The following is a 20,486-nucleotide window of genomic DNA, read 5'->3' as shown; positions in this document are numbered from 1 at the left end:
TGTTTTCCAGCCATTGTCTCTCTGTAATTTTCTCTGATGGTATTGCCTAAATAAAGATCATTTTTAACACAATATATTATTGTTATGATGGTTTATTTTTAGGTAAATATTCCACTCTTTAAAGTTATAGTAAGATTTTAATCATAACTTTCATTTATAATAGACTTACATTAGAAAATCAGGGATAAGAAATATGGCATCTGAAGAAAAACTTTTTGATTTGAAAAAAAAAACTTAATTTTGACTGGCAAAAAGTTGGCATAAAAGACTTTTTCTTTAGGTGTCCCTTTAAAAATTACCTTGATGTTTAATTACTTTCGCTCTTTCTCTTGAAATACTAGATTTAGAAATGCCCATCTGATTAACATCTCCTCCCAGATAATTAACAACAGACGACAACAGCCAGGTTTGTAATTCAATGCTGATTAACCCTCTAGCACAAATAGGTGTAGTTACTGCCATCAATTCTTCTCTTGTAATCTTTTTATTTACTTGCATTGAGCCTTTAGGTAAGACTTTTGGGGTTTTATTATGAGCAGCACCATATTCAAAGTCATCATCACTACCTTCGAATGAGTCTTCTTCTACAGCAAAATCTGGATCTGTCAAAGTTGAGTCAAACATATCCAAATTGGCTGGACCAGACTTGTATCTAAAATATTTACATAAATAAGTTAGAATTTCATTTTTAAGAAGTAAGTTTTTTAACAGTTTTAAAGTAATTATGACACTTGTTTTACCTTTTCTTAGTTAGCGTCAAGTTTTCATCACTTTCATCAAGTGGTGGGGGAGCTGATTTACATCTTTCTTTCTCCTCTAGGTACTTCATTCTCATTTGTTCTTGTCTTTTATACCTTTCTAGTCGTTTCTCAATGATGGTAGCTAGCTCTTTATCTGGCTTAGAAATAAACCACTTCCTAAAACAAAAATGTATAACATTAGAATGCAATAACTTACTCTGATGGACAGACAGATGGATAGCTGAAAGACAGACAGACTGAAAGCCCTACATAAAGTAGCTGCGCTGCTAACAATTTAATTAGTATAGAGAAATTTACAAAAAGGCTACAATATAATTGATACTCTTACCTGTCTGTTTGCTGGTCTAGATAGAAATTTAGGTCTTCTTCAATAGCAGCTTGTGTTCTTGGTGTTATTTTGTCACTTCTCATCAGTTGCTCTAAGTTATCTTTGCCTATGTCAAACAACTGTTCCATTGTTGAAATGAACTCATTCTTAATATTTTCTCTAGTATTTTTGGTATCTTTCAGGGTAACACGTTTTTTCAAAAGTTGATACTTCTTGTGTAGAGCTTGAAGTTTGTCAAGAATTGAATATTCTGAAATGATGTATGCTTGAAATCCTGCTTTGGTCCAAATGTTGACTATTTGTCTAATCAAGCAGTCTGATTGCGTCTCAAGGTCACAAAAATCTCTACCTAATTTAGTTTTTTAAAAAATATTTTATTTATTTAACATTTATTGCACCTGAAAAAATAATTATTTAGTCCTCTTTAATCTAGGAATAAAAATGTTTATGTTTTACAGTTATGTCTTACTTTTGCACACCAAGTTCCTTGTACCTTTTTGCTTCTTACAGGCCATGTTAATTTGTGTTTTAATAAATCTTTTCTTTTTACTTGAAATTAAATATTGATAATATCTTAAAATACTACCATTGGTTGGAAGCTGTGTATTTGGTAGCTGTGAAATTGGGTTAGTTAACAGATATAATGGTCGTCTGACACTTTCACTTACATGGACATTTTTCTTCTTTTTTGGACCCATTTCTTTTGAAAAAGTTAATGTTATTTTAACTATTTTTAACTATTAAGCTATAAAAAATTATTAACAGTTTATAATAGATATGTCATGTAGTGATTGTAATCTTAAACTAAACACAAAATGGTGCAATCTTGTTATTTTGCCATCCTTAATGTTATTTCATCATACTTTGCGTATTTTCGTAAAATCTTGATTTCATCTTCTGGCACCTAGAATTGAGATAGAACAATGAAAATTCATATTTTTGCTTATTTTTATGTATAGAATAGGTTTTTAAAGCGCGACCAAAAATTTTTTTTTTTGGCATGCCCTAATATATATATATATATATATATATATATATATATATATATATATATTTATATATATATATATATATATATATATATATATATATATATATATATATATAGATCTATAGTTTGTTGGCTTTGCGAAGAGCGGAAGGAAAAAAGTGATTCTTACGCCAACACATACGTCACTTTTAATTACTTTTGACTTTCGTCCAACATTTTCGTGTTGGACGAAAGTCAAAACCATTAATTTAATTACAAATTAATTGTTATATAAAAAAACCACAAAAACGCAAATTTAATTGACCAGAATGTTTTTAAAAACATTCTGAATGTTTTAAAACATTCTAAATGTTTTTAAAACATTCTGAATATTTTTAACAATATTAACAATGTTTTCATTTTTATTTTTTTTAATAAAATGTTTTTATTTTTATTTTTTTTAATAAAATATTTTTATTTTTATTTTTTTTAATAAAATGTTTTTATTTTTATTTTTTTTAATAAAATGTTTTTATTTTTATTTTTTTTACTGTAAATCATGCGCGGAGTGTTGCTACATCGACTATCTTATAGCCTGACTCTCAAGGGAGTGCTGCTACATCGACTGACAAATAGCCTGACTCGCAAGGGAGTGCTGCTACATCGACTGACAAATAGCCTGACTCGCAAGGGAGTGCTGCTACATCGACTGACAAATAGCCTGACCCGCAAGGGAGTGCTGCTACATTGACTGAGGGTTTGGTTGGGGCAGGCAGTCTATCATTATTAAAAAAAAAAATTCCGGTCTTGCATTTTAATTTTTACTTTTTGTCAACAAAATATGGAAAAAACTTTCGGACAACATCTAAGGGTTATATATATATATATATATATATATATATATATATATATATATATATATATATATATATATATATATATATATATATATATATATATATATATATATATATATATATATATATGTATATATATATATATATGTATATATATATATATATAATATCAATATATATATATACATATATATACATACATATATATACATACATATATATGTATATATATATAAAATATCATTATATATATAATATCAATACATATATATATATATATATAATATCAATATACATATATATATATATATATATATATATATATATATATATATATATATATATATATATATATATATATATATATATATATATAGATTGGGTGTATATGTATAGGTTGTGTATATAGTGTTTGTGTATATTCTATTATATAGTGTGTATGTATAGATTAAGTATTTGATGCTCACCTTGAGGCACTAAGAAATTTTATATTTTATAAATTATTGTTGACCTGATGTATATAAAATTGTTTTTGTATTCATTAAAAAAACTGCTAGCGTTTTTTTTAGAAATTAATTTTAATCAAATTATTTTTTGTAATATGTCATGTACTTTATGTTGCTGCATATAATACTTTAAAAGTTATTTTAAAACATTAGAGGTAATCACACTTTTAAATAAAAGTTCAGATCATGAAAATTTTCTAGATAAAGCTATACAAGATGAGGAGCATTAATACACTACCCAACTTTTAGCAAAGGTCCAGTATGTTTTGAAGAAACTAAGGAATTCATAATATATTTTTAACTGCAGTTTATGTTGATGCTAGTTGTAGAATATTGTTAAAAAAAAATCAGATGTATAAGCAAAACAAGCCTTAAGCACTAGCAAGAAATAACTTATAAAAGAGATGCCAAAAATATAACTGTAAATCAAGAAATAGGAAAACAGTCGAATCATCTACAACATTTCATTCAGTTTTAGGTAATTCTAATTCTGATGAAGAATTAGACAAATTTGAAAAAGAGCTTGATAAAAAAGAAAAGTTGAGAATTGTGACCAAAATTTTTTCAATTAAAATAATTTAATAAAAATTTGCACTCAAGTTTATATCAAGCAATCTTGATCTAAACACTAAAGCCTGATATTTTATAAAACATTTAATTATTTTGATTTGTTTCTTCTGGAGCTGCTGCGGAGCTGGAGCTAAAAAATTTTAATGGAGCTCGTGCCTGGAGCTGGAACCAATGCTTTTACCTCGGCCCCAAAGCCCTGGCAGACTTTGAAACAACTGAACATATTTTTAGAATGGCATACTATATTACTAAAAACAACAGACCCTACACTGACTATCCTGAGCTCATTGATCTTCAGACGTTAAATGGTCTAATGCTGACATAGTGTTACAATCAAACATTAATATTATAAGTAAGCAAATGAAGAAAAGAGTACTATGCTACATTCAGAAACACCCACTCAGTATCTTACTTTACTGACGAAAGAACAAATTTAACCAGGAAAGCTTGCTTGGTTTTATACCTTTGCTATGCATATGATGATTTTCCAACTAACACATTTGTGGAGTTACTGGAATTTAATGCTGTCAGTTCTGCGGAAATTACAACTTTTGAATTTGTTTCAAGTAATAAATTTTTTTGTTTTTTTTTTCAAATTTTTCAAAATGATTTATGTATTGCTTTCAGATAGATAGGTTACTTTTATTTCTTTTTTTAAAATACTTGATATAGAGCTTTTTTTTTATTTTTGATAACCTTCTAATTCCGTTAGTATTCCATGGACAGTTGGCCCTCTTTCTTATGTCAAAATCAACTTTTAAGTTTTCAAAAAAACGCAGAGATGAAAAGTATATGTATGCTTATTTACTTTTATATATAATTTTCAAAACGCGCTGGAAAAAATTTTTTGTTTTAAAAATAAATAAAAATTCTAATTTAAAAATCAACAAATAACTAATAGTCAAACCCTTAACCTTTTAAAGTGATTTATTGATAGTCTTTATGTTTTAACATGGGACTTAAAGGAGAGAGACAAATTTAAAAATCTTGCACAGGAACTTGCAAATGTATCATTTTTTACAAACCTGGCATTAAGGTTTTATGCATTGGAAGAAATCGAATTAACTTGAGAAGTTAACAATTAAAAGATGTCACACTTGCTTCTCTTGTCTCATCTATTTTCGAAAGGAAAATTTTTGAAGGAAATCCCAGGGTCTCTGTTGTCAAACTGGCCATTGAAAATGGTATTCTACAAGATGTAAATATATCAAAAGGCAGAAATTAATCTTTACTAGGCCACCCTCTATCAGAAGCTGCAGAAGTTTAAAAAGTCACGCATAGAAACTTTTGATGAAAAGCACATCCTAACTCAATTAGTGCAGTGTTTTGAACCATATTCATGGCCAAGATATGACCAAAATAAAATAACATTTTTCTAAGATTTTCCAGAAACTCTGCTGAAAAAATTATACAACTTTTTTGTTCTTGATTTTTTTTTAAATAAATAGGAGTAAAGTGACTTCAAGAATCATTTTAATGGTCAAGTACATATATCCACTTCTTGTGATCAAATTTTCTAAAAGTTGGAGTGACACAGATTGTCAAAGTTAAAACGTCTGTATTCTTCATCAATGATCATATCTGTGAGCAATGCAGAATGCGAAAAGGGCTTTTTAATCAGTATCTTCTTTATAGATGTGTGAAGCCTATTGTCAGTTAAACAAATATCATTATTGTTGTTCATCAGCATTAATGTTCTTCTGCTAAAACAATTCCAACCAAAGGAGTTTTCAAAAGAATGAGCGAATGTTGGTAGACTAACAGCTGGTTTTGAGGAAGGATAATGTAGAAAGGAAAACAATTTAACTGGAATAAAATCGATTTTGGAAGTGCTATAGTGTTTCAAAATACCTCCATAACACTTTGAAATTACCTACTCTTGTACTAAATACTTATTTAATATTGAACATAATTATTTCTTGTTTATATTTTTACGTTTCTGTTTGTGCACCAGAATTTATCTCATTTCAAAAAATTTTTCTCTAATGTAAGCATTTATTTTAAGCATTTGATATAACCAAATAAGTGTGGACATTAGTAGTAGTTTTAGTCATAACCATAGACCTTGAAATACTACAAAAATATATCTAATAAAAATGCACCTTTAGCTAAATTTAAACTACTAAGTTAAGAAGGTGGAGGGTCTATTCAGCATCTCCTTGAACATACCATTTGAACTTTTTAACACTGTTCAACTTAATTTCCAATTCTACTTTAACCTCTGGAAATAGTTACTATTTTAAAATAATATTAAATTGAATTGTGCCTTTGGATTCGAGATTTGCAGTCTCAAGAGTGCAGTTGAGGTTGTGAGATTCCTTAAGGAAAATGCCGAAACACTAGATCCAAGGCAATAGCCACAATTTTTAACCATTGTAATTATTATGCTTTCTCAGCACTGCAGATTATCACAAAATGCAATAAAAACACACTAAACCAGATAAGCAATTTTTTGGTTACAAGTTAATGGCAAAAGTAACTAATCTTTCTGCCCAAGTAAATTTATCAATAGGGCTAAATGATTCCTCTCGGTAAAAAATTTATGAATGTTCATAATATTTTACATTCACAAATGTTTCTAAAGTCATATAAAATCCAAATACACTAGAAATTATATGAGACTTTATTTGTAGAGCCCAAACTGCCAAAGATGTACTACCACTCTTGGAGGACCATAATTAAATTTTTTTTTTTAATGAAGCTACTTTGCAGAATTGTCAAATTTGGAGTCAGGAAAAAGGAAGAATACAATCAGCACAGTCGAAAAATTAATGTTTGGTGCGTTATGCCTTCATACTGTGTTGTAAGACCATACTTTTTTGACAAACCACCTATTAACGGCAAAAACTACCTCGAGATGCCTAAAGAGTTTTTTTATCCAGTATTGTTTCAAAAGCACATTGTCAGACAAATCTATTTCCATGGAGCTCAAGCCTTGTTTTAAATAAAAAATGCTTAACGCATTAGCCGAATGTGAATTTGACATCATAAAATTCTGTTTATCTTTTTATTTTTTAAAGACATTAGCTTTTTTAAATTACTGCAATAATATTATTTACCGCATAATGAGTTAAATATTGTTTAACTCATTTTTATTAATACTATTACAAAATTTTTTTTTTTTTTATATTTAATAATTAAATTTAATATTATATTTAAAAAAAATTTCATATAACAAGTTGTTTTTCTCTACATTAGTATAAATGAATTTAAAAATGTTTAATTTTTAAAAATGATTATTACTTAAATAATCATTTAAAAAAGTTTGCAACTAAAAAAGATTTTATTTTTAACAAATTCGCAAGTAACAAATAAAAAATGACATTGACTTATCTACTTTATTTATTAAAAGTTTATTATTTTATTAGCGATTTTGTTTTGAAAGCAAAGATTATTTTTCTAAACACCATTTGTTAAAATTATATCGTTGTATATATCATTTATTTAAAAAAATTGCTGTGCTCTACCTGTGTTATAAAAATTAGTTTAACTTTTTGTGCAAATTCTTGATACATCATGGCTGTGGACAAGTGGGGGCTGTGACAAGTGGGCTGGGGGGGGGGCTACAGCCCCCCTACTTTACGTCTTGTTACGCCTCTGATAATGTTTTAATAAACAATTTGAAAACATTTATAAAACCTTTGTTTTTTAAATATCTGTAACTAATTTCTTTAATTGCTAAACAACTGTAGGAATATTTCACAATTAAACGAGTAATAAAATAAAAATGTTGCAAATAATTGTAAACTTTAGTAAATAACTGTAGATTTTACATTACCTTTTGAATAAAAAAATAGAATTCATTGTATAGAACTTGTTACAACGTGGTATTGAACTTGCTACAACTAACAAATAAATTTATTCAAGTGAGGCGATTTTTTAAAAATAAATTTGCATTTTCAATTTACTTATTTTGAGTTTTAAGTTTCATGAATTTAATATTTAAATTTAAATATTATTAGATAATATTTATTATCTAATTATTACAGTTTGCAATTGGATTATTTATAATAGTTTGAATTTTTGCGTAATAATAATTTAAAATAAGATTAAAAAAAGTTTGTATTAATTATAGTAACATTACATAACAATCTATTATGTGATTTTTTAACAAAAATTGTCTGGTGTGGAAGGGAATTGTCTTAAATGACTGAAGGAAATGTTGGATGGGGCAGATACAAACCACACTTTTACTTCTTTCTATACAATAACTGTTGTCATATCAACTTCTCCTAGCTCTGCCTCAACCTCTAGCCCAGCAACTATCGCTACTACAGCATTTTTATTAGATGCTACTTCAAATTCTAATGGTTTCAACATATTTTTACTGCTGCATCTCTTGCTAACCCTTGCACTGCTGCTACTACTTCTTATGTTGGCTCTGTGTTCACTGTTACTTCAGCATCATCCTCTAGCTCTGTCTTTAATTTTTCTTCTTCGTTAACTAACTCAGCCGATACTAATGTTAACTCTGTCTCCACTGTTACAGTCTACCAAAGAAGCATCTTAGTAATAGCCCGCATCAACCTGTGTTGATGTGGTAGTCCGAAGTGATCATTTTGTCAGCAATCGTACAAGCTGTTTCGGTGGCTGCATTACAACGAATGTAACGATAAAGTTTATACTACTTGTATGTTAATGGAAATGCATAATTTATCATCTTCAAGATGCAGCGAGGATATTTTCACAAAAACTGGATTTTTTAATTGGAAAAAAGGTTTTACAAAAATTCCAGAAACACCAAAATACTCTTTCTCATCAAGAAGCCATCTAGAAGGTTATAACTATTCCTTCAACAACTAAAGATATTGGTGAACTTCTCAGCAAAACTCATGCTGAGGAAAAAATGGAAAATAGAGCAATGTTGATAATAATAATCATGAATATTCAGTTTCTCGCCAGACAAGGTATTGCTCTGCGTGGTGATTACAATACAGACAAAAACTGTAAAGAATTTAATTTGAACTTTTCTCAGTTACTTAATCTCAGAAGCAAAGATAATCCCGCTTTAACTAAATGGATAAGAAAGTTGCAAGATAAATTTACAAGTGCAACTATCCAAAATGAAATTCTGCAGATAATGGGTCTCACTATTCTCAGAAAAATTACATCTAACATTTCTTCAAAGTGGTTTACAATTATGGTAGATGAAACCACAGATCAATCCAACACTGAGCAAATGGTGGTTTGCTTGCGATATGGAGATGAAGATGACTCAAAGTGTTTGTCGAACTTTAAAGTATGGAAAACACATCTGCTGAAAGTATAACCGCAACTATCAAAGATGTTCTTATGCGGATGAATCTTTTAATTAATAATTGGTCAATGATATGATGGTGCCAGGATCATGACAGTTTGCAAATGTAAAGTTGCAAAGAGAATAAATGACCTCGAACCCAAAGCACTATATTCCCATTTTTATGGTCACGCTTTGAGTTTAGCAGTACAAGATGCGCTTAAAGCTATCAGCATCATGAAACATACTCTGAACACTGCTCATGAAATTACAAAGTTGATAAAAAAATCTCCCAAACCTGAATGCCTTTTCAAAAAGGTAAAAGAAAGTGTTCCCCCTACGACACCTGGTATTCTTTTTTTTTTTTTTTTTTTTTTCTTTTTTTTTTTTTTTTTTTTTTTGTCATTCGCCTCCTCAAGGCCTAGAAGGCCACTACAGATGAGGAGGCTATTTAATAGTGGTTATAACCCTCTCTCAACTCTATAACTCCGAAACACGAACCTTCAGGAACAAAGCCGCTGCACAGAGAAACAAGTTGAGCGCGGTACTACCAGGGACGTGGTGGGGATCAAACTCGGAACCTCTCGCTTATGAAGCGAGCGCTTTACCACTACACCACTACCGCATATTCATATACTCTGCCCTACACGCTGGACGGTAAGAGTGGAGTCATTTTATTCCATATCTGAAAACTATGAAGCTCTTCAAAGTTGCTTGGAAGAAGCTAAATCTGAGACAGAAGATAGTGAGATTGTTGCTTGAATAGGCAAAGTTGCAGCACAAATTCACAAATTTCCTTTCTTGTTTGGATTTGAGTTGGGCAAGACTATTCTATGCATGGTAGACAATTTATCAAAAAGTGTGCGCAAGTTTACACTTTCAGCTAGTGAAGATCAGAAAATTGTTGAAAGACTTTGATTACATTGAAATCTATCCGATCTAAAAATTTACTTGAGCTATTCTGAAACCGTATTGTACTCAAAAGAAAATTGCTTTAACTAAAAAAACATGCTTTGCCCTGTCATCGCAAAGTAACTCTTTGTTTTGAAATAGGAGCGTTTGAATTAGTATTATCTGAAAATTCTAGTTTTGACTTTTTCAAGAAGATATATTTTAGAAATGACATATTTTAGAAAAGTGACATATTTTTATAAAAATGACATATTTTAGAAATGACATATTTTAGAAAAGATATATATATAGAAATGACAATTGGCAGTATTTAATCTAAATTTGAACAACAAGGATATTTAATGCTTCAAAAGATAGAATCAGTACTTATAAATATTTCACCTGAAGGTAATTCAATAAATAAAGAAGTTCTTGCTTTCTATGGTACAGATTTGAATGCCTCAAGCCTGCATGCACAATTATAAGTTATGCGTGAATCCACAACTGAACCATTAGACCAGGGGTGGGGAACGGGCGGCCCCGGGGAACATGCAGCCCCCAGACACTCTTTGTGCGGCCCCAAAATGTAAAATTAGGAACTTAAATTTTTTTTATTAAATATTTTAGAAAAAATAATGAAATTTAAAAAATTACTTTATTTTTACATTTTAGTTATAGTAAAGTGTGTGAATGCTAATGTTAATTAAGGAAAAATTTTTTAACTTGGCAAAGCTGGTACAGTAGTAATTGATTGACAGAAATAATAACAAAACAAAACAAAATGAATAAATAAAAACACCATACAGATTTTTTTTGTGACAGTAGAAATCAATTGACTGTAAGTTTTTGTATTATAATGTATATCATGGTTTTCTATTTATGTATAATTTTTCAACTAGTGTCAAAATATTAGTTTTCCCTAAAAAAGCAAGAACAGTGCAAGAGGAAAATCAGTCTTTTAATGAAAAATGGGAGGAAGATTACTTCATGATTCCAACCAAGGATAAAAAGTTTTCCTTGTTGTGTGACCTCACAATTGCTACTTTGAAGAATGCTACTGCAAAGAGACATGAAAAAAATCATAAGGATCATAAGTATGCAAAATTAGAGGGAGAAGCTTGAAAAAATGCATTAGCAAAATTGATGTCTCAAAAGAGCAAACAACAGCAGACATTTTCAATTGTTCAAGAACATGGAAATAGAACAACTGAAGCAACATATAAAATTGCTCTCATTCTTGGCATAGGAGAAAAACCATATAGTGATATTGAAACCTTGAAGGCTTGCCTTATTGAAGCAGTGTCATGTATGGATCCAGATAAAGTGGATAATTCTCGGCAAACAATTACGGACTGTCAACATGAGCTTGCTACAAATAGTTCTGAGCAATTTATCTCAATATGTCAAATGGAGGACGCATATTATTCAATTGCTTTAGATGAGTCCACTGATGTGACTGATTCTGCCCAACTTCTGTTATTTATTCGGATTATAACTGCAGACTTCAAAAGTTATGAAGAGTTATTTGCTTTAGCAACACTAAAAGGAAAAACTTGAGGCTGTGATATATTTGCTGCTTTCAAAGAAAAAATGAAGGGTTCATTGCTTTCCTAAAAAAGGAATTGCCTGATCCAGATTGTCTGATTACATTTCATTGTATTCTCCATCAGCAAAGTCTTTGTGCAAAAGCTGCTACTTTGGATGACACGTTAAAAAAAGTTATAGGGATTGTAAATTATATACGAGAAAATTCTTCATGCCATCGACAGTTTCAAAACCTTCTGCAATCTGATGAAGACACATATTTTGTGGATCTTCCTTACTATTATAAAGTTCGTTGGCTGTCACAAGGGTTGGTACTGTAAAAATTGCTTAAGCTTCGAAAACAAATTGAGGAGCTTTTTACAAGTCAAAACGAGATCTGTGAGCTTTCTAATCCAGAATTTTGTAGAGATGCCGCATTCCTCTGCGCTCTGATGACAGAGCATAACATGCTGAATAGTTCATTGCAAGGTAAAACTAAGTCAATCTATGAAATGTGGCAACAGATTCAGGCATTCAAGAAAAAACTTGTTTTTCTCAAAGATATTATTTTTAGTCAAATTTATCAACAGAACATTTCCCAGAGCTCACAAAAATTATTCTTGAATAAAAAAGTTAGAAAAGTTTGGAAAATAATGATATATCAAGATATGAAATGGTCCTGGATTCTTTGATTGCAGAATTTAATGACAGGTTTAAAGACTTTGAAGAACATAATGGAACACTGAAACAAGCTTTTCAGCCTCATCTTGTTAAAATTTCAACAGCTCCAGAATATTCACAGATGGAATTGATTGAGCTTTCTGAGGACAGTATCCTAAAATCTCTTTGACAACAAGAAGGATCCATTGGAAATTTGGAAAACTGCAGTTGAGTATTCAAAACTCCGTCAAATTGCCAGGCATCTTCTGAGCTGCTTTGGTACAACCTACTGCTGTGAATTTACATTTTCACACATGACATTTATCAAGTCTTGTTTAAGGTCACAGTTGACTGATGAGCATCTGGAAGACCAGCTGAAACTTAAAACTACGAAGATAGAGCCAAATATTCAAGTTCTGGTTCAAAAGAAACAGAATCAGAAAAGTCATTAATAACTTTTGTGATACATGATACATTAAAAAATATTGTGATATATGCATTAAGAAATATTGTGATACAAGATGCTTTATGAAATATAACATTATTACGAGTACTATACACCAAATTTACATATTTATTAGTGCGGCCCCCAATCATTTTTTTGCTGTTAAATATACACACACAAAAAAACTTATGAACTGAAAATCATAGATATAGCCAATGGTTTTTGTAGCTGAAGTAAAGATAGAAAAACTGTATTTGAACAATTTTGAAAAAAAATCTTGAACTGCTATAATGTTTTATAAAGGTCTTATACTATATAAAAATTGAAGTTTGTAAAAATTGCCAAAATTTGTTTTCTGTTTCTGATCAATTTTTTAATTTCTGAATCACGTACGCATTCAGAAATATTTTAAGGCCGAGTTTTACTTTATATTATCAAAACATTTTTAAGTAATAAAAAGTCAGTGTAATGCATACAGTATAGGCATTAATACAAAATTCTGAAGAGTTTTATTGTTAAGAGACATGTTATTTGCACCCCTATACTTCATTGGTTGTACAGTTTCGGAACATGTTTATTTAATATTTAATTTTGAGTAAAAAAAATGTTTAGAAAAAAAACCCGAAAAACAATTGCAATAAAAATGAGCTAATTTTTTTTTTTTGAATAAATAAAATTTAAATATTAAACAATATTTAGTAATATTTTATAATAGATTTGACAGTTAAACCCTAGCATTAACTTTAATTTTAATAAATTTAAATATTTTTAAAATAGTTTTAATAAATTTAAATATTTCTAAAATAGTTTTAATAAATTTAAATATTTTTAAAAAAGTTTTAAAAAAGTTTTAATAAATTTAAATATTTTTGAAATAGTTTTAAAAAATTTAAATATTTTTTAGATAAGTTTAAAAAATTTAAATATTTTTTAGATAAGTTTAAAAAATTTAAATATTTTTTAAATAGGTTTAAAAAATTTTAATATTTTTTAAATAATTTTAAATGATTTTAATTTAAATATTTTTAAATAACTTTAATACATTTAAATATTTTTTTTAATCAGAATTAATATTAATATTTTTAAAATTAAAATTAAATTATATTTTTTTTTTCAGAATAAAATTATATATTAAATTAGTTTTGAATTAAATCGTATATTTTTTTATCAGAATTACGTTATAATGATCTTTGCTTCAAGCTTAAAGTATTAGTGTTTTTTAAGTGAAAAAGTTGTTCATAACAATAAAAAAATAAGTTAATTATAAATTATTTATAACTATATAGAAATTTAAGTAAATTTTTTTAATGCAATCAAAAGTTGCATAAATATTCTTTTGCTCTCAAGATGATAAATAAAAGTTTTTATTATATGTTTCTTTTATGGTTTTTTATATACATAAAAAAAAATTGTTATCTACTATAAACAATTTTGTTTTCTGTTCGATAAAATAATTAGCTTAATAGAGATTAAGTTTTCATAGTTTTTAATTTTGAGTTTTTTTCATTAGTAAATAGTGCTTACATCTAACATAATTGTCATTCAAACTTTTTTACATAATCGTTATTCAAGTTAATGTGGTTTTTTATAAAGTTAATTACTTTTTTATCTTACTGCTTATAGAATAATTTAAAAATAAAAAATGATGAAAAGTTGCCTAATGGAAATTGCTCTAGGCGTATGTAATGCATATGTAAGTAGCTGGCAGCTTAACGCTTTAAAACGAGGCCTGGGAGCTCCTGCCCACTACACATTGTTAGAGCTTGGTTAAGTGAGAAGTGCCCACAAAGACGAATTGGCCAAAGAGGTCCAATCAAATAGGCTACCTGATCCCCAGATATGAAACCATGTGATTTTATTTTTGGGTATGTTAAACAGAAAGTATTATAACAAAAAGTAACCAATATTGACAGTTTGAAGCCAGCAATAACTAATGTAACTAAATAAATTATTCATGATACTTGCTGTAACATTTATTCTGAAATTCAAAAAAGGATGATTAAAGAATATAATGGTGCCCATATTAAACAGTTATAATTATTTTAATTGAATAATAAATGATGACATAATACAATTATATATCTTTTAATTTTATTTATTTATCTTCATATTTGGCTGAGTTACATTAATAATCAGACTTTTAAAATGTTGCTTTATTGTTACATTAGATTAAAAAGTAATTATCCAAAGCTATTTTTTTGTTAAAAAGTAATAGTATTTCAAAAACAAAAGTACAAAAGTTTACCTTTAGCAGCAAAAAATATTGCTAAATGTAGAAATGCAAACTGCGGCAAAAAAATCAATTTAAATAATGAGTAAATTAAATTTAAGTAATAAGTTAAAAAATGAACCAATTTAAATAGTCGCGCAGCCTGGCACCATGTCCATGGTAGTACTGCAATCAACTTGTTTCTCCGCGCAGCAGCCTTGTTCCTCAAGGTTCGTGTTTCGGAGTTATATAGTTGAGAGAGGGTTATAACCACTATTAAGTAGCCTCCTCATCTGTAGTGGCCTTCTCGGCTTTGAGGAGGTGAATAACTAAAATATATATATATATAAATGTATGTATATAGTTTTTTTCATTTAGTCAGCACTTTTGCACTCAATACTTCTTGAGCTTGCTCTTAGTCTCATCAAATCTTTGGCAAATTTATAAAAAAGCACTTGCCTAAAAAATAAATGCATTTTTTTTAAATAGCTGCAAATCTTTTTTGTTTATTAAATAATTTTACAAAATATTGTACAAATGCAATTATGTATGAATTATTTTATTTAGAATTTAAATAAATCATTTGTTTTGCCATTTTTGTTTTAATTATCTTATTTAGAATTTAAATAAAACGTTCATTTTTGCTGTTCCTAATTTAAATATTTTGTTTAGATTTTAAATAATTTTTTTAGGCATTTTTTTAAAATTATTTTGATCTAAATTTTAAATAAAACTTTTGTTTTGCTGTGTTTTTTTAAATTATACTATCTAGATTTTAGATAAAACATTCGTTTTCCCAGTTTTTTTAAATTTATTTCATTTAAAATTTCAAAAGTTTGTCTTTCTGTTTTTATTTTAATTATTTGTTTAATATTTATATAAAACGTTTTTTACATATTTTATTTTTATTGAATTTAAACAAAATATTTGTTTTGCTGGGTTTTTTTTAATTGTTTCATCCTTTATTTTTCAAAGTGTTCTTTTTTTTTTTTAATCACAAAAAATATAAATTTTTAAAAATGTGCACGCCAACCTTAAAATGGGCCAACGCTTTTTCATGTGTTAGCATTAAATTTAGGGGTGTCCCAGATAAACTATCCAGGCTGGATAGGAGTATTATTTGGTATCTGATATCTGGCTAGATAATAACTATCCGGTTTTTTTTATACCAGATATTTCATGTTCATGTCATTTGAAAATTAAAAGAAATCTAGAAATGTATTATTTTTAAATGATCTTATCTTAATGGCTTCTATTCAATATTGTTATTATTGTTATTAAAATACTACTAAAATTATATATGCGCAACAAATACATCAGTTTATCACTCATATTTTTCTTAACTCAACGTGTTAATTTCACCATGTTGAGGTAGATCGCTTGATCGCTTTTTCTCATAAATGATAAAAAACAATATAAACTTGAACAGAATTCAATACATTTTGAGCTTCCTTGTGCGGTTGAAGGAGATTCAATATGAATTTTTTTTCCTCTTCATACAATTTACAATAAAATTTATGTGATTATGCAGTGGAGTTGTGGAATTATGCGTGATTATGCAGTGGAGTTGTGGAAAATAACTTCTGATCAGATTTATTACATCCCTTGCTTATCTGCTTTCCGAATGGAATGCAATATGCTGTGAAATCACAGCTATCATTAGTTATGAAAAGCTTTCAAATAAAACTTGCCATTTTAAAGGTTTATTACTGTAATATTTTGTCATAATAAAACATATATTTTAGGATTTGAATCACATTATACGGATAATTTTTAAATATTCAGGTGTTTGATATCTGGTCAGATAAAAAAATGTTATCCGGGACACCCCTAATTAAATTTAAAATGGAGAGACTCTATAAATATATATCCCTCTGAATTAGGAAAAATGAGGTCGGCAATTTATTACCAACCTTAAGTTGTTAGAGGTCAGCATCAGGTTGGAAAAAGTAATTTAATACAAATGTTTTACCATAAAACATTGAAACAAGGTCGGTGATTTATTGCCATCTTTAAACACCTTTGGGTCAGCATTACAGAATGCTGACTATTCAGAGGCTATATATATATATATACATACATACACACACGTACATATATATATGTGTGTGTATGTATGTTTGTATAAGTAAACTATGAAGATTTGGATGCTTAAGAATAAGATTTTTATAGCTAATGTAAGAAGAGTGAATTTTAGAATTAAGTTTTTGAGCTACATTTGTGAAAAAGTTGTAGAACTCTTTGCAGATTAGAGTTGGTATAGTTATGTATGCTTTGTAACTTGTAAGCAATTCATTTAATGTCAAAAATGTCATTAATGACATTTTTGACATTTATTAGGCTTTTTATGCCTATTCAGGTTTCACAAACATTTCTTACATTTTCTGTAAAGAATTTTTTGAAATGTGTTTTCTTTCTCAGTTTTATTAAATTAATTATGGTATATTTATAGTGTTTATAGATAGTTTTTAGTTTAATTATATTTGTTGGATCTTTTATCCTTAACATTTTTCCTTGAATAAGATTTTGAATTTGAATTAATTTTATTATTCCTTTAGTAATCCATGGCTTGAATTGACGCTTGTAGCTCTCAATGCTAATTTTTTTTAGTGGCACATGATAATCTAACAACAATTTTGTTTGAGAAATAAATGCCTCAAAACTGGAGTTTACATCGTTTTTATTGGTAATGTCATTCCAGTCAACTTTTAATAATTCAGATTTAAATGATTCTTTGTTATAATATTAAAGTTCCTGCAGTATAAATTATGGCTGAAGAAATTGAGATAGGTGATCAGAAATAGAAGTTGTTAGGTTTCCTGAAATACTTTGGTTAGTGGTTACATTTGAAAAGATGTTGTCAATAATTGTAGCAGTATGGTCAGTAACTCTCGTTGGTAGCGTAAATAATAAATGGGGGAATATTATAAGAAATAAGTTTAAAAACTCAGAAGTTGCATAGTCAGAGTTTGAATGTATCAGATCCATGTTAAAATCGCCAAGTAAAAAAAGACAGATTTATTTTCAGTAGATATTTTTTGGAGAAGGACAGACATTTTATTATTTAAGTTGTTTACATCCATGCTAGGGCGTTTAAACTGGATTAAAAATCATTTAAACAATATTTAATAAAAATTTCTTATGAAATCTAAACTTGATATTTGAAAATGATTATATTTATTTCTTATAATATAATATCGGCATATGTATGTATGTTTTGGTGCAAGATTTCCTTACGCAGCAAAGTAAAGATTATAAGTAATTTATAGATTGACTCAGTCACCAGTAAAATATTTGTACACATAATTTATGTTGATAAATAAAACTAACATCATAAAAACTTTACACAATATTTAATTAAAAAGAAATAAAAAAATTTAAATCCATTTGTAAAAAGAATTCTCTTAAACTAAAAACACTTCTTTCTTTAAAAAAAATTTTTTTTCATAGTTGTTTTCACATATCTATGATGGAGTGACCTATCTTTTATGTAAGAAGTTACTAATTTTTTATAGTTATTTTTATTCTAATTTGCTCCTGACAAGGCTGGTATCAACCACTATAAAGTTAAGAGTTACTAGAAAACAAAGAATAGAGTTAAAGAGCAAGGAAATGGTTGATAGAAGACTTAAAAAGTTGTAGGTTGTCATGGTCTATTCTAGGAAAAAGATTTGGCAGCGGTACCCCTCCGTCCTAGAGAAATTTAGCAGAAAATCTTCGTTTTTTCTAAAAAACAATACAATATTTACTGTAAAAAACATAAAAAAAAAAAGGTCCTCAAATTTTATTTGGAACAGCGCCCAAATATGGTCGACGCTGTCGAAAATTGTCTACAATAGCCCCTGGTTGTATAAGCCAGGAAAATATATAGATCAGAGAAAGTTCCAAAGGGTTGAAGTGCATGGAAAAAACTAGAGGAATAAAAGTTCTAGAGCATGCAGGGTCAGATACAGTAAAATGATGTGACTTTGCTGAATGACAAGTCAAGCAAAAATGCGTTTCAGTTGATGTAAATAGAGATTATAGTTCCTTTGAGCTGTGGCCATGATAGTATTTGTAAAAAAGAGAAAGAGATGGATCTTTATGGTGAGAGGAAAGAGGCTCAAACTTGGCAGATAAAGCTGGTTCAACTATGCTGAAAATGTGATTTCGGACCTTGTCTTAAAAAGGAAGAGCATCATTAAAAGAACCAAACTAAGTATGGCAACAATATTCCATACAGAAATGAATAAAAGATTTGTAGAGGTAGATAATGGAATCAGGAGAAAGATAATGGCAAGCACAGTAAAGAGAAATTAGAAATTAGTTGAAACTAAAATGAATTAAAAATGTTATTATAAAATTTCTTTAATAAATATTGCCCAACTATTTTACTCTCATTTGAAACTAAATTTTACATTCCACATTTTATGATTTTACATTCCTTTAAAACTAAGTTTAATTTTTTAATTTTCAAAATCATATTTAATTTAAAGTCTTTTAATTAAAAAAGTTTCTTCACAAAGCTTCTTTGTAAAGTAGCTTGTTTGTAAAGGTTTGGGTTTAGGAGTCATAGAGTTAATAGAGGTGTATAGCAACATGTTACAACATGAAAAGTTTGTTATAAATAAAGTTATATAGTTATAAATAAATGAGATATATAGTTATAAATAAATAGTTATCTAGTTATAAATAAATGAGATATTTCTAGTTAACCAATTTTGGATTTATTATAAATTATCTATGTATATTATAATTTATGTATAGTATAGTATAGATAGTATATGATTGCATATTTTGGTTTTGCATCATTCTTTTTTTTATAATAAATATAATTATTAAATAAAGATAATTATGTGTAATAATATATATATATATATATATATATATATATATATATATATATATATATATATATATATATATATATATATATATTTATTTTGTTTTAGAATATCCTTTCAAGTAATGAATTGAAATTGATAACATCAAGTCGTGCTGCTACAAATAATATAGATGATAAAAAAATAGAAAAAAATGTTGATGTAAAAAAAGTTGAAAAAAATGATGTATACAAAGTTATTCGAACTCTTTCCATTCATGTCTGGCCAAAAAATGAACCAAAATTAAAAGCAAGAGTTGTAGCTGCTGTCGGATTTCTTTTTGGTGCAAAGGTTTCAAGTTTTGTTGATAGTTTTTTAAATTTTTCTTTTTTAAATTCTTTTTCCTTTGATAAATATCTAAACTTATAAATTAATGTTTATACAACAAATAAAAATAAAACCAACAGCAAAGCTGTAAGAATATAAAGCAGAATTAAAATAAATAATAGAAAAACCCTAACTCTTTGCGCCTGGCTTTGTTTCATAAAACCTGGCCCCTAACACCAGTGTGTTACATGGTTATCAAAGCTATTTGTGGTTTTTAAAAAAACAATTATATATGCATTAATCACTTTGAGGTTCTGACAACTGCAACATGCAAAAGTATAAATTTTGGAATACATGAATACCGAGATTATTTTATTAAAATTTTTATTGTTAAACTTTT

General features: G+C 27.9%; 1 protein-coding gene across 1 annotated transcript in view; it reads left to right on the top strand.

Moving 5' to 3' along the window:
• Positions 1-20,486, top strand: part of LOC136071808 (iron-sulfur clusters transporter ABCB7, mitochondrial-like) — a 55,534-nt gene that overhangs the window by 4,718 nt on the left and 30,330 nt on the right. Inside the window, exon 2 of the mRNA XM_065797195.1 lies at positions 19,889-20,110. Coding sequence (XP_065653267.1) covers positions 19,889-20,110 — 222 coding nt within the window. The remainder of the gene's footprint in view (positions 1-19,888; positions 20,111-20,486) is intronic.

This window comes from Hydra vulgaris, chromosome 05, assembly GCF_038396675.1.
Source record: "Hydra vulgaris chromosome 05, alternate assembly HydraT2T_AEP".
NCBI lineage: Eukaryota > Metazoa > Cnidaria > Hydrozoa > Anthoathecata > Hydridae > Hydra > Hydra vulgaris.
Note: the sequence above shows the minus strand (reverse complement) of the source record. Positions and strands in the feature narration are given on the sequence as shown.